Raw genomic sequence first — 15,848 nt, forward strand, 5'->3', positions numbered from 1 at the left:
AGTGCCACGCATGCTCAGATCAAATTCCTAGACCAAAGCTATTGGCTATTAGCCTGAACATAGTCCCATCATAACGAAATAACGTCATCACGTTATGTACAATCGGATTTTCCGACAACTTAGTCCGGCCGTGTGTATGCAACATCACTTCTGGACCTCTTCTGGAATTAATCAGTTGGAATTACTCCGATGGATTTGGTTGTCGGAATCTCCGACCGTGTGTACAAGGGCTTAGAGTAAAAATACATTATTGGATCATGTTTTTATCTACTAAGGAGCGAAACAACCACAAACATGGCCAAAAGGAAAGGATTGCATATTTCTGGGCATTTTGCTGCCCCCTTGAGGACACCCACCCTCTAGCTGCCCAGTCTTGCCTAAAGCAGCCGTTCTCAACCAAAATTCCGTAGAACCCTAGAGTTCCACTTGTTGAGCTGTGGTTGACTGACCTCCCATTTGATGGTGCCTGCAAAGTTATGGGTCCCTTGAGAACACCCCCAAGCTGCCCAGGCCTGCCTAAAGCACCCATTCTCAACAAAGATTTTTTGGAACCCTAAGGTTTTCTCCAGAGGTTGCTTGGGGTTCTTGAGTTGTGGTTGATTGACCTCCCATCTGATGGTGCCTGCATAGTTCTGGGTTTAGTGCCACTTGGCAGTCCCAGGACACCAGTGATATTTTTAGCTGCCTGGAAGGGGGTCATTCTGACCACCACTCTAAGGGGAGCGTTTTTCCCACTGGCCACCAATATAAAGGGCTTTTTCCCAATGAGACCTGAACATTATTTCAAGGGTTCCTCTTAGGTAAAAAGGTTGAGAAAGGCTGCCTTAGAGGAATTTTCCTGACCGATTGTCACCTGCCACCCCACAGTGCTTATTAATATTTATCTTATACAGGATTTAAATAGCACCAACAGACATTCTGTGCAGCACTTTACAACTTGAGGGCAGACAGTACAGTTACAATACAATTCGATACAGAAGGAATCAGAGGGTCTCGCTACTTAGAGCTTACAATCTAAAATCTGCTTAGTACATAAATCTATATTCTGAGTCAGCCATTCTCACCCAGAGCTCCGTGGAACCCTAGGGTTTCTCCAAACGTTGCTTGGTGTTCCTTGAGTTGTGGCTGATTGACCTCACATCTGCGGTTGCCTACATAGTTCCAGAGCCCAATGCCACATATCACAGCCAGCAGCATGAGATCTTTTTTAGCTGTCCGTAACGGCGACATTCTTCCAAAGGATCACCAATGTAACAGACATTTTTCCCACTCACCCCCCAATGAATTGTTTTTGCCATGGGTTCCTTGAGACTTGGAAAATCTTTCAAGGGTTCCACTGGGGTACAAAGGTTGAGAAAAGCTGTTCTAATACCAGCATTCATTTTTATGCCATGGTTACTTGGATCTGCTGGCTGCCAACCCAGGGCCACACTTATTTGAAAACCTCTCCCCTTTCCCGGGGTCAGTCTTATGCCACGTACACACGGGCGGACTGTATGGCGTACTTAGTTCGTCAAAACACATTTCAGCGGACAGTCCGCTCGTGTGTGGGCTTCAGCTGACTTTTTCAGCGTGCAGTCTGGCGTACTAAGTATTTCGGATTTTTCGAAATTCTGTCCGTCATACTTTGGTTTCAGCGGACAATCCGCTCGTCAGTAGGCTAGTTCGACAGACTAAGAATGGCGCATGCTCAGAAAGGATTTATACGGCGGAAGGGTGCTTTGCTGTGTATTGGACTTCCTATTTCTAGTCCCGTCGTACGTGCTGTACACGTCATCGCGCAAGCTTTCGACGGACTGTTTGTGCATCCATGTGTGGTCAAGTCCGTTCAGTCGAAAGTATGATGGACTGTCCGTCGGATTGTATGACGGACTAAGTACGCCATACAGTACGCGGCATTAGGTTTTGAAGATTTTCGTTAATTCAGGTTTTCACGCCAGTAGCTATAGAACAATGAGACCATAACAAACATGGCCGCTGCAGCACATATTTCAACAGTACCCATTAGGGATGAGCTCAGGCGTGTTCGCATGGACCACATGCAGAGCCCGTCAGGAAGTCGGCGCTGCGCTAATCACAGGCAGTGAGACATTGCCCGATCTCTGCAGCCGCACATCGGGGCAACGTCTCATTGCCTGTGATAAGCGCAGCGCCGACTTCCTGGCGGGCTCTGCATGTGGTCCATGCGAACACGCCTGAGCTCATCCTTAGTACCCATACACGTTGCCCATGTTCCGTCAGATATGGCGACCTGGCAGAATTAGTAACGGAAATGGCGTTCCATAGCTGCCATCTTGCTACACCCCTCACTCCTCCACAGTAACGATACACAGAGAAGGGGTCATCTTGTTACGCCCACTGGAGTTTTGCATTTCACACTTATTTTTTAACAGGACACGGAGCATATATGGTGAAATACAGTATTTGGAAATCCATCGGACTGTTTACATGTTGAATTTAAAAGCAGCGGAAAACCTGCTGATCTCACAGGTTTGCTAATGTGACAGAACACCACTGATTTTATAATTCAACATGTAAACAGTCCGATGGATTTCCAAATACTGTATTTCAGCATATATGCTCTGTGTCCTGTTAAAAATAAGTGTGAAATGCAAAACTCTGATGGGTGTAACAAGATGTCTGCTTGCCCCCTTCTCTGTGTATTGTTACTTTGGAGGAGTGCGGGGTGTAGCAAGATGGCAGCGAAGGAACGTCACTTCTGTTGCCTATTCTGACGGGTTGCCTAATCTGACGGAACACCCATAACAAAAATCGCCACTGTTACCCCAGTAGTCATAAGCCCTCTGCCCATAACAAACATGGCCTCCGCAGTTCTTTTACACCAGTAACATAGCTCGCAACAGTCCCTGATTTGGAGGGACTGTCACTGATTTGGAGCAATGTCCCTCTGTCCCACTTTCCTCCTCATTCGTCCCTCATTTTGGTCTGATCTATATAGATGTATATAAAATGCACTTTTTATCTATCAAAAAGTGTTTTCCAGCACTAAACCTTTCTTCTGATTTCTAAATTGCTTCATTATTAAATTCCAAAAGCCAATATAAAGGAATAGCAGTGGTAAAAATAAATCACTTGGGGGTTTAACCAATCTTGTTTTTTGTTTTTTTACAATTCCTTTAAGGGGTGTGGCAAGGGGTGTGTCCTATGCCTGCATAATTTTGCCCATAGGTGTCCCTCATTCCCAATTCCCATCTCAAAAAGTTGGGAGGTGTGCAGTAGTCGTACAATGTGCCCATAACAAACATGGCCTCAGCAGTTCTTTCACACCAGTACCCATACACATCGCCCACAACACAAAGCGCCGCTGTATTCTGATAGAACAACGCCAATGGTCATAAGCACTCATAAGCCCATAACAAACATGGCCGTTGCAGGTCCTATTACGCCAGTAGTTACGCTACGACATAGTCGGTGACCCATCGCAGTTTGTTACGGAAGTGACGTTCCGTCGCCGGTGTAGTGTCACAGTTTGATGCCTATCACAGGATGGTGCGGAAGTGACGTTGTTGCGTACTGCGCATGCGCGATGCGCTCCAAACGCTCGCGCCGTGCGTTCCAACATAGTTTCGGCAATACAGTTCAGCGAAACCATCACATAATGTTACGGAAGTGATGTTACACACAACACAAACACGGGCCACGTTGTTGCGTACTGCGCATGCGCGATGCGTTCCAAACACTTGCGCCGTGCGTTCCAACATAGTTTCGGCAATACAGTTCAGCGAAACCATCACATAATGTTACGGAAGTGAAGTTACACACAACACAAACACTGGGCCGTTCGTTACAACACTAATACTTCCCTTGTTACCTAGTAGGTTTTGCATTGCTGGGACTTGTAGTGCCTATCCTGAGCTACATGCTTCAATGTTCAGTGTCCTCATCCCTATCCCCATGCTTCAATGTTCAGTGTCCATCCTTATCCCCGTGCTTCAATGTTCAGTGTCCTCATCCTTATCCCCGAGCTTCAATGTTCAGTGTCCATCCTTATCCCCGTGCTTCAATGTTCAGTGTCCTCATCCCTATCCGCAAGCTTCAATGTTCAGTGTCCTCATCCTTATCCCCATGCTTCAATGTTCAGTGTCCTCATCCCTATCCGCGAGCTTCAATGTTCAGTGTCCTCATCCTTATCCCTGTGCTTCAATGTTCAGTGTCCTCATCCCTATCCCCATGCTTCAATGTTCAGTGTCCTCATCCCGATCCGCAAGCTTCAATGTTCAGTGTCCTCATCCTTATCCCTGTGCTTCAATGTTCAGTGTCCTCATCCCTATCCGCAAGCTTTAAATGTTCAGTGTCCTCATCCTTATCCCTGTGCTTCAATGTTCAGTGTCCTCATCCTTATCCCTGAGCTTCAATGTTCAGTGTCCTCATCCCTATCCCCCTGCTTCAATGTTCAGTGTCCTCATCCCTATCCGCGAGCTTCAATGTTCAGTGTCCTCATCCTTATCCCCGAGCTTCAATGTTCAGTGTCCTCATCCCTATCCCCCTGCTTCAATGTTCAGTGTCCTCATCCCTATCCCCCTGCTTCAATGTTCAGTGTCCTCATCCCTATCCCCGAGCTTCAATGTTCAGTGTCCTCATCCCTATCCCCATGCTTCAATGTTCAGTGTCCTCATCCCTATCCCCGAGCTTCAATGTACAGTGTCCTCATCCCTATCCCCGAGCTTCAATGTTCAGTGTCCTCATCCCTATCCGCGAGCTTCAATGTTCAGTGTCCTCATCCTTATCCCCCTGCTTCAATGTTCAGGGTCCTCATCCTTATCCCCGAGCTTCAATGTTCAGTGTCCTCATCCCTATCCCCCTGCTTCAATGTTCAGTGTCCTCATCCCTATCCCCGAGCTTCAATGTTCAGTGTCCATCCTTATCCCTGTGCTTCAATGTTCAGTGTCCTCATCCCTATCCGCAAGCTTCAATGTTCAGTGTCCTCATCCTTATCCCCATGCTTCGATGTTCAGTGTCCTCATCGAAGCAGGGGGATAAGGATGAGGACACTGAACATTGAAGCAGGGGGATAGGGATGAGGACACTGAACATTGAAGCTCGGGGATAAGGATGAGGACACTGAACATTGAAGCTCGCGGATAGGGATGAGGACACTGAACATTGAAGCTCGCGGATAGGGATGAGGACACTGAACATTGAAGCAGGGGGATAGGGATGAGGACACTGAACATTGAAGCTCGGGGATAAGGATGAGGACCCTGAACATTGAAGCAGGGGGATAAGGATGAGGACACTGAACATTGAAGCTCGCGGATAGGGATGAGGACACTGAACATTGAAGCAGGGGGATAGGGATGAGGACACTGAACATTGAAGCTCGGGGATAAGGATGAGGACCCTGAACATTGAAGCAGGGGGATAAGGATGAGGACACTGAACATTGAAGCTCGCGGATAGGGATGAGGACACTGAACATTGAAGCAGGGGGATAGGGATGAGGACACTGAACATTGAAGCTCGGGGATAAGGATGAGGACCCTGAACATTGAAGCAGGGGGATAAGGATGAGGACACTGAACATTGAAGCTCGCGGATAGGGATGAGGACACTGAACATTGAAGCAGGGGGATAGGGATGAGGACACTGAACATTGAAGCTCGGGGATAAGGATGAGGACCCTGAACATTGAAGCAGGGGGATAAGGATGAGGACACTGAACATTGAAGCTCGCGGATAGGGATGAGGACACTGAACATTGAAGCAGGGGGATAGGGATGAGGACACTGAACATTGAAGCTCGGGGATAAGGATGAGGACCCTGAACATTGAAGCAGGGGGATAAGGATGAGGACACTGAACATTGAAGCTCGCGGATAGGGATGAGGACACTGAACATTGAAGCAGGGGGATAGGGATGAGGACACTGAACATTGAAGCTCAGGGATAAGGATGAGGACACTGAACATTGAAGCACAGGGATAAGGATGAGGACACTGAACATTTAAAGCTTGCGGATAGGGATGAGGACACTGAACATTGAAGCACAGGGATAAGGATGAGGACACTGAACATTGAAGCTTGCGGATCGGGATGAGGACACTGAACATTGAAGCATGGGGATAGGGATGAGGACACTGAACATTGAAGCACAGGGATAAGGATGAGGACACTGAACATTGAAGCTCGCGGATAGGGATGAGGACACTGAACATTGAAGCATGGGGATAGGGATGAGGACACTGAACATTGAAGCACAGGGATAAGGATGAGGACACTGAACATTGAAGCTCGCGGATAGGGATGAGGACACTGAACATTGAAGCATGGGGATAGGGATGAGGACACTGAACATTGAAGCACAGGGATAAGGATGAGGACACTGAACATTGAAGCTCGCGGATAGGGATGAGGACACTGAACATTGAAGCACGGGGATAAGGATGGACACTGAACATTGAAGCTCGGGGATAAGGATGAGGACACTGAACATTGAAGCACGGGGATAAGGATGGACACTGAACATTGAAGCATGGGGATAGGGATGAGGACACTGAACATTGAAGCATGTAGCTCAGGATAGGCACTACAAGTCCCAGCAATGCAAAACCTACTAGGTAACAAGGGAAGTATTAGTGTTGTAACGAACGGCCCAGTGTTTGTGTTGTGTGTAACTTCACTTCCGTAACATTATGTGATGGTTTCGCTGAACTGTATTGCCGAAACTATGTTGGAACGCACGGCGCAAGTGTTTGGAACGCATCGCGCATGCGCAGTACGCAACAACGTGGCCCGTGTTTGTGTTGTGTGTAACATCACTTCCGTAACATTATGTGATGGTTTCGCTGAACTGTATTGCCGAAACTATGTTGGAACGCACGGCGCGAGCGTTTGGAGCGCATCGCGCATGCGCAGTACGCAACAACGTCACTTCCGCACCATCCTGTGACAGGCATCAAACTGTGACACTACACCGCCGTCTCGCTACACCCCACCTCACTTCCGTAGCAAACTGCAATGGGTCGACGAATATGTCGTTACAACTCCATTGGTCTACGCACCCTGCCCATAACAAATATGGCCGCCGGAGCGTCTGTTATTACAATTCACACCCTCGCTGCCCATACGCTCTCCTCAGCGGCCGCACGGCGCGTCCCCACGCCCAGTTAGACACAAGTAGCCGAGTGCTGAGCTTCACCAGGAAGGGGTGGGAGACGAAGGCGGTGGTAGTCGATGGTAGATGTATGAGGAGGAAGGTAATGTCTGTGTTGTCAGGGAGATCAGACCTGGCAGTGTGTTTATAGTGAATGGTTCTCATAGGTTTTTTTTTTTTTCTTCCTTCCTTCCAGCAGAGCAGCTATGAAGGTTCATATCAAGTCCTGGAATGGGGTGGCCTCCTGGCTGTGGGTGGCCAATGATGACAACTGTGGCATCTGTCGGATGGCCTTCAATGGCTGCTGTCCAGACTGTGAGTACAGGAGGGGGGCGCGGATTCACTATTCTATATTTTATTCTGGGGGGGGGTGTTGATGAATATTTGTATCATTTATTGGTATCTGTCCCCCCTCCCCCGCTGGTCCCCCGCCATCTCCAGAATGGAGATCTGTCCATGTAAACAAACAGATCTCTCTCTCTCTCTCTCTCTCTCTCTCTCTCTCTCTCTCTCTCTCTCTCTCTCTCTCTCTCTCTCTCTCTCTCTCTCTCTCTCTCTCTCTCTCTCTCTCTCTCTCTCTCTCTCTCCTCTCTCTCTCTCTCTCTCTCTCTCTCTCTCTCTCTCTCTCTCTCTCTCCCCCTCCCTCTCTCTCTCTCCCTCTCTCCGAGAGAGAGAGATCTCTCCTCCCAGTGAGAGGTCTTTCACACAGGTTTTCTGCCCATTGAACTCTGTTTTGCTCAGCGGAGGAGGGGGATTGATCAGGTGACCTCTCTTCTCCCCCCCCCGTTGATCAGGTGGGTGACAGGTCCGTGTCCGCTCCACCGTGCAGAGACCGACCTGACAGAGCCCCGCCTCTCCTCTATGGGGAGATTGGGTGAAAACTGATCCGCCTGTCCGTTCTCATCCAATCCGCCAGAAGGATGGAAAATTAGGGTTTCCATCCCTCTGGATTTCGCGGACAGGATTTGATAGCGGCAGGTGTCAGCGGAGATGGTACCACTGACATCCGCCGCTCCATAGGGCTGAGTAGAGCAAAACAAAGACCGAACATACCTTAGCTCAGCTCACCAACCAGTCTGCTGACCGAATTAACCTGTCCCAACAGTCTGCGTTTAAAAACAAGGGTTTAGTTAGCACATGTTTGCAAACGTATGCATAAGCTGCAAGGCCTCTTCACGGCACCCTGTGTATGCTTGCAGTCCTAACGCTAATGAATTTATGTGTATAAGCGTCTCCACAATGGAAGCACATGCATTAAATGGATAGATGAGTGGCAGGTGGACCATGGAGGAAGCCCAATCCCCCTTAAAGGACCAGGAGCACACTGGACACCCAGCAAGAGCACAGTGACAGCAAAGGTGTACAGTGCATTCCCTGACCATAATATACACCAGTTGGTGTGTTACTGAATAGAGCATTCGATCAGGTCCACCAGGAAAAATTGATAGGTGGACCTGATCGGAGCGCCCGCGTGAAAGGGGCCTTAATCTTTTTTGACACTTGGTGTTTCCAAGGTAAAGTCATCAGTATTTTTTTACTAGAAAATTACTTGGAACCCAAAAAAAAAAAAGTTATCCATCCTGCGCTTCAGAGCTGTGCTCCCGTACACATTTCACAGTTGGAGCAGCGGCTGTGTCCATACAGCCGCTGCATCCCAAATGACAGCGATGAGACTGCCTGCACAGATAAATATGGCACTGCAAGGGTTAAATGCTCATTCGTTACTCTGGATTTTAAGTACTTTATAGTACCTTGCATTATATGTGGATTGGGCGAGCACGCGACTGCAACCAATAGTACATTAAAGGAAAAATTTGGGCAAAGCTCTTTTTTTACTTCTCCTCCTGGGTCACTTAGTTGTGCACTCCTGCCACCCATATATTCGGCCAACTAAAGCCTGCTGTCACCTGATGGCACAGTCCAGGCTCTGCAGGGATCCAGACAGTTAATTACTTAAGGACCGCCTCACGCCGATATACGTCGGCAGAATGGCACAGCTGGGCACAATCGCATACCGGTACGTGATTCTTTAAGTGCCCAGCCGCGGGTCGGGAGCGCACCGGCGGCACGCGCTCCCAACCTGGTCCTGTCCTGTGCTCTGTGACCGCGGCCGCGGGATCAGCGGACTCGATTGCCGCTGCTGTCCCGTGATCGGGTCACAGACCTGAAGAGCGAGGAGAGGTCTATGTAAACAAACCTCTTCCCGTGCTTCCCTGTGTGGCTGTCACTGATCGTCTCTTCCCTTTTTTATAGGGAAGGACGATGAGTGATGTCACAAGCCAGGCCACGCCCCCTTACAATAAAAAAAAAAAAAAACCATCACATCATACATAACACCTAGACTGCCCCCTAGTGGTTAACTTCTTCACCGCCAGTGTCATTTACACAGGAATCAGTGCATTTAAATAGTACTGATCGCTGTATAAATAATGGTCCCAAAAATGTCCGATGTGTCCGCCATAATGTCGCAGTCACAATAAAAATCACTTTTACTAGTAAAACCGCAATTATTAGTACTAAAAACCGCCATTACTAGTAAAATATTAATAAAAATGCTATAAAACTATCCCCTATTTTGTAAACACTTTTTTTTAATTATTTTTTTTTTTTTTTTTTTTTTTAAATATGTAGAAGAATACGTATCGGCCTAAACTGAAAGAAAATTTTTTTTTATATATTTTTTTGGGGATATTTATTATAGCAAAAAGTATACATTTTCTTTTTCAAAATTGTCGCTCTATTTTTGTTTATCGCGCAAAAAATAAAAACCGCAGAGGTGACCAAATACCACCAAAAGAAAGCTCTGTTTGTGGGGGGGGAGAGAAGGACGCCAATTTTGTTTGGGAGCCATGTCGCACAACCGCGCAATTGTCAGTTAAATCGACGCAGTGCCGAATCGCAAAAAAGGGGCCTGGTCCTTTGGCTGCAAATTTGGTCCAGGGCTTAAGTGGTTAATGTCAGGATCTGCACAAATGCTTGACCAGCAGCTGGCTCAGCCTCTCAGTGCGCTCCTGAGAGCCTGAGTCAGCCATATTGCCCCTCCTGGCTCCGGCGCTCCAGTGAGGGCTGGAGGGGCAGAGCACAGAGTGGTGATTAATAAAATGTAAATGTAAACGCATACAGTAGATATTAGAGGTGCACTGAATGGAAATTTCGGCACCAAAACCAAAAATGCAGGATGCACTTGGCCAAAAACCAAAAATGACAGTTTTTCAAAAAAATTAAAATACAATTTTTGGTTTTTGGCCAAGTGCATCCTGCATTTTCGGTTTCTGCGCCAAAATTTCCATTCAGTGCATCTCTAACATCTAGTGTGTGTGTTTTTTGTAAAATTAAACCATTCTATACCTTAGTTCAGTGGTTCTCAACATCAGTCCTCAAGCACGCCTCCAACAGGCCATGTCTTGGGAATTTCTCTTAGATAAAATACAAAATACCAAGCCATTGACTCTGATTTTAAGCACCTGTGCAAGATAAAGGGTAAACCTGCAAACATGGCCTGTTGGGGTTGCTTGAGAACTGAGGTTGAGAACCACTGCTTTAGTTTATAGCACCGCATGGTGCTCAAGTGACCGGCCGCCTCTTTCCTTTCCCAGTCTGACAGCTCCAGCCCCACTGATGTCATCCAGGAGGAGGGGAGGAGATAGGTGGCCAGTCACATGAGTGGTGCTATAACAAAAAGGTATAGAACAGCTCATTTTTACAAAACCACATACACGGGGACACATTATTTAATTCAGGGGGGGGGGGGAGCGGAGAGCTGCGGATGATGGAAGTACATAAACTGACCATGGTGTCGGGGCTCAGCAGCCATGATAAACCGTTGTCAGTTTTACGAGGATCAGCCAGGTAAGTGACCATGTAAAAAATTAATGAATCCATTTTTTTTTTTTTTAAGCGCCCCTATCCCCACAAACTCGCGCAGCAAAGAAAACTCGTGCGTAAGTGGCGCCTGCATACATATGTAAACGGTGTTCAAATCCCACATGTGAGGTATCTCCGCAATTGTTAGAGCGAGAGCAATAATTCTAGCAAAAGACCTCCTCTGTAACTGTAACCCGTTTTAATATTTCCTGGTTGCCATAGGTGATCTCTGTATCAAAGTGTGTGTACAGAGCGCCGTATTCAGCCTAATCGCATGTAAAGACATTTCTTATTACACAATGTTGTTAAACGGTTATGACCGCGGGGAATTCCATGCATGCCATTGATGTAGATTTACATCCCATGATCTCCGCACACAGCTGTTCCGCACTCCTATAATACCGGCACATGGTAATATGCGTTAAATAATTTGTTTTATATTCCCCGTCCCCTCTGACTTATAATCTCTCGGCTTCGGCATCCATAAAGGGAATTTCTCCTCCCGCACCTAATAAGGTTTCATATATTCTGTCGGGTTGTAGTTTTGCCAGGAGGAACAACAACAAACGCAATGGATGTATATTCATGTATTTTTATTGAACATGTATTTTAGTTATTGCATGTTTTATCTTTAAATTATTCATGTGACAACATTGGTACATGCTTGATCTTCCATATTTTGTGTAAAATTTGTTTTTTTTTTGTTTTAGTTTTTTTTATCTCCTCTTCTATATTTTATTGTACAACATTATCTATGTAGAGATGTGTAGATTAGCTACTAAAGGTGCAGTAGAGGCAGAGTAGGAATAAAGGTGTGGGTAGGATAGGTGTGGAGATGGGGTAGGGAAAGAGTAGAGTAGGACAGAGGTGGGGTAGATGTTGGGTGAGTGTAGTGGTAGAAAAGGGGTAGATATTGGGTAATGGAGAGGTAGGGGTGGAGGAGGGTTGGAGGTGGGGTAAGTGTGAAGGAGAGATAGGGGTGGAGGTGGGGTAGAAGTGGAGAAGGGATAGAGGTGGGGTAGGGTTAGAGTAGAGATAGGGGTGGAGGAGGGATTGAAGTGGTGTAGGGGTGGAGGAGGGTTATAGGTCAAGGTAGGGGTAGAGGAGAGTTAGAGGTGGGGTAGGGTTAGAGTAGAGATGGGGTGGAGGAGGGATTGATGTGGGTTAGGGGGTAGAGGAGGGATGTAGGTCAGGGTAGGGGGTAGAGGAGGGGTACGGGTGGAGGAGGGTTGGAGGTGTGAAGGAGAGATGGGGGTGGAGGTGGGGTAGAAGTGGAGAAGGGATAGAGGTGGGGTAGAGGTGGAGCAGTTGGGTGAGCAGTAGGGGTAGGATAGAAGTGGGGTAGGGGTGGAGGATGGATAGATGTGGGGTAGGGGTAGAGGAGAGATGGAGATAGAGGTGGAGGAGTTATATAGGAAGTGTGTGTGTGTGTGTGTGTGTGTGTGTGTGACCGACCCTGCAATCTCTTGCTGTAGTGGTCTGTCCCTGTATCGGGAGTACAAAAACAGGTAAGAATTGGCATTTGCTAAAAATCCATATGGTGTACATTAGAGCTGCCACGACGCGTCTACGTAATCGACTGCGTGCAGGGCGTCGCTGCGTCACAGTGGTGGCAGTGCTTAGTATCTACCGCTGCCCTCCATGCCGCCGCCCCCCTCTCTTCTCCCCCTCTGTGCCGCCGTCCCTAGGGGTGCAACGGATCGTCACCGATCCGTGCGCACATGCCGCGACCGGCGGAGCGCTCCGCGGTCTCGGCCTTAGGAGAGGCCGCGGCTTCGGCCTAGCTCCGAAGCGGCGGCCATCTTTTTACACCCAGGCGTTTACAATGTGATCGCTCCCACGGTTTCTCTCTCCCCTCTCTGTACTGATCTGTGGAGGGGAGAGGTCGGATGGAAGCAGCCATCCCTCCATACTCTGCCAGCCCGATACTCTGCAATGCAATACTCTGCCCGCCAATACTCTGCAATGCAATACAATATTCTACAATACTCTCAAGGTTATCCAAAGGATTAATTAGCTAATCAAAAAAACACAAGATTCATAAAAAAATAATCGGATAGTCGTTGACTAATCGATAGATTAGTCGACAGACAAATGAATCGTTAGTTGCAGCTCTAGTGTACATTACAGGCTTTTTTATGTTTTAATGCATTTTCATTTTCTTTAACCCTTTACAGGTAAGGTTCCAGGAGACGATTGCCCGTTGGTTTGGGGTCACTGTTCACACTGCTTCCACATGCACTGCATCCTCAAGTGGCTGAACTCCCAGCAAGTCCAGCAGCACTGCCCGATGTGCCGCCAGGAGTGGAAGTTCAAGGAGTAGATTACCGCTTTCCCTTCCTCACCCGTGTAGATGTCATAGGACGTTTCTTGGCCTGCCTAATCTTGGATTCAGAGATTGGGTAATCTGTAGACCTAAAAGTTTCCGGAGACCGTCACATTTCCATGTTGACCAATTTGCAATTCATTTCCAGTATAAACCTGGACTTGCTGGGACTGTAAAGTGTGGTACCTGCAGTGCCACCTGCAGGTGAGCGTTTGTAATGTCATGTGACCACTTGGGTAACACATTACAATAGTTTGGACATGTGGTCTTCTTTTTGTTAATGGCAGGACAGCTCCAAGCATGCGACATTGTGACAATAAAGCCACGTGGAAGTTCTTAAAGAATTGGAAGTTCTCCTCTCCAAAATGTCTTTTTATTTTGAGTTGGGCAGAGTTAAAACTCCTGTCGGTTTTACCATCTATGTCCCTTTTTAAGAGATTTCCCTTTACTTGTGTAGTAAACTGAAGCAGGAAACTCTGTAGTCTGTAAAATCTGAATCTTTATTGGCTACATGCTGAAGAACACTGGTAAGGACTAACGTGTCTTTGTCTATTACAGCCAAAACGCGTTAGTGGTTACCAGTATGTTTCAGCATGTTGCCAATAAAAATTTTGGATTTTACAGACTGCACACAGTTGCCGGCTTCAATATTCTAAGGATCTGTTTGTCATACTGCGGGGCACTATAGCCAGAGCACCAGTCTTCAGTCATCAGAAGCTGAACTTGCAGTTTTGCTTGGGTATTGTTTATCTGCTGCAATTTCCCTTTACTTCCCGCCTCACGGCTACACAACAGAGAGTTTGTCTCCAAAATGAGGGGAATCCCCTAGTAGACAGTTGTCACCAAAACTAGTGTCCCCATTGGAAGATTTCACTATTCCTGTTCTGGTGACAACTTGAGTTTGTTTTGACTTTGGAAAGAGCCACGATGGAGTAAAACCAACCCTGCCAAACTTTTACTGGTTTCTTTCTATGCACTTCCTGTCCCAGAAACGCAACAGGAAGTGAAAGCAAAGCATAACAAAGTAAAGGAAAAATCCCCTCTTGGGCCTCGTTGTTACCCTTCTGGTTGGGTGGCAGGTAAAACACGTGGTTGAGACATGTTTTTACTGCTCTCCTATAAGCTGCAAAAGCAGCAGGGGGGGGGGGGGGGGGTGTACATATTTTACAGCCACAATGCAATGTTTTGTGGCAAAAACGACCCCCCCCCCCCTATAGCGTTCTGTAAACGGCCTCGCCCGCTGAATGTAACCCATTCACCTGAATGAGGGGGTGCCCTGCAAACTTGTGCAATGCACATGGTAGTGCAGGGTAAAAACAGGTGGTTAGGAGGCGATAGAACGCCTCCTCACTGCCTGCCAAATGCCTTCTGAAGAGCGATAGCAATGAAGATCGCTCTTCAGAGTGCACCATGTGTACATAAGGCCTAAGATAGGTTCTTCTGGAAGAGTTGTCCCCAGTGGAAGATTTCCCTTCACCTCCTTGTTCCTGTGACAACTCTAAACCTTCAGATCTCCCCTCGCTTTCTGTTCCACAGAAGGTGGGCGGATCTTCCTTGTTTGGCACAGACACCTGACGGGGCTTCTAACTCCTCCCCCACTTTATCAAAACACAAAAAAAAAAAAAAAAAGTTTGGCTTCACTTCATGTGGCATGTCGTTGGTTTGTGAGTTCCGGGCAGATTTGAATAAATATAATAATTTATTCATTAATTTAATTTTTAATTCTGCTGGTGTGTGCTTTTTTTCTTATCTTCTGTATAGCAGCACTCAGACTGGGAGAGGGGAGATGCAATCCATGTCGAATACTACACCTTTTATTTGGCCTGTATCCACTGCATTTTAACTGCCTCAAGTATATGACCATTTAATTTACACCTTCAGTAGTTGGAGTCAATTGAAGAAACCTGGAGATTGCCACTGATGAGGTCTGAGAATGCTAGTTGCCTGGCTGTCCTGGCTCCAGTACTTTTGCAGAATGGCACAGCTGGGCACAGTCACGTAACTGTACGTGATTCTTTAAGTGCCCAGCCGTGGGTCGGGCAGCGCGCTCCCGACCCGGTCCTGTGCTCCGTGGCCGCGGGACCAGCGCGGACCCAATCGCCGCTGGTGTCCAGCGATCGGGTCACAGAGCTGAAGAACGAGGAGAGGTCTGTGTAAACAAACCTCTCCCCGTGCTTCCCTGTGTGGCTGTCACCGATCGTCTCTTCCCTTTTTATAGGGAAGGACGATCAGTGACATCACGTCAGGCCACGCCCCCCCTACAATATAAAAAAAAAAAACATGTAACGTCATACATAACACTACACTGCCCCCTTGTGGTTAACTCCTTCACTGCCAGTGTCATTTACACAGGAATCCGTGCATTTAAATAGCATTGATTGCTGTATAAATGACAATGGTCCCAAAAATGTCCGATGTGTCCGCCGTAATGTCACAGTCACAATAAAAATCGCTGATCGCCGCCATTACTAGTAAAAAAAAAAAAATATATTAACAAAAATGCTATAAAACTATCCCCTGTTTTGTGAACGCTATAACTTTTGC

At 47.2% G+C, this 15,848-nt stretch overlaps 1 protein-coding gene across 3 annotated transcripts in view; it reads left to right on the forward strand.

Annotated features, from left to right (window-relative positions):
- Positions 1-13,648, forward strand: part of ANAPC11 (anaphase promoting complex subunit 11) — a 32,680-nt gene extending 19,032 nt beyond the window's left edge. Inside the window, exons 1-3 of one of the 3 annotated variants that reach the window (XM_077458854.1) lie at positions 7,067-7,217; positions 7,314-7,429; positions 13,156-13,648. In XM_077458854.1, coding sequence (XP_077314980.1) covers positions 7,321-7,429; positions 13,156-13,301 — 255 coding nt within the window. In that variant the 5' untranslated portion in view covers positions 7,067-7,217; positions 7,314-7,320 and the 3' untranslated portion in view covers positions 13,302-13,648. Of the gene's footprint in view, positions 1-7,066; positions 7,218-7,310; positions 7,430-13,155 lie in introns of those variants that run through there. The other 2 variants (XM_077458853.1, XM_077458856.1) reach the window with 2 other exon arrangements.
- The last annotated feature ends 2,200 nt before the right edge of the window (positions 13,649-15,848 follow it).

Source organism: Lithobates pipiens, unplaced genomic scaffold, assembly GCF_037356315.1.
Source record: "Lithobates pipiens isolate NorthernLeopardFrog02 unplaced genomic scaffold, aLitPip1_a1.2 Scaffold_28, whole genome shotgun sequence".
Taxonomy (NCBI): Eukaryota; Metazoa; Chordata; class Amphibia; order Anura; family Ranidae; genus Lithobates; species Lithobates pipiens.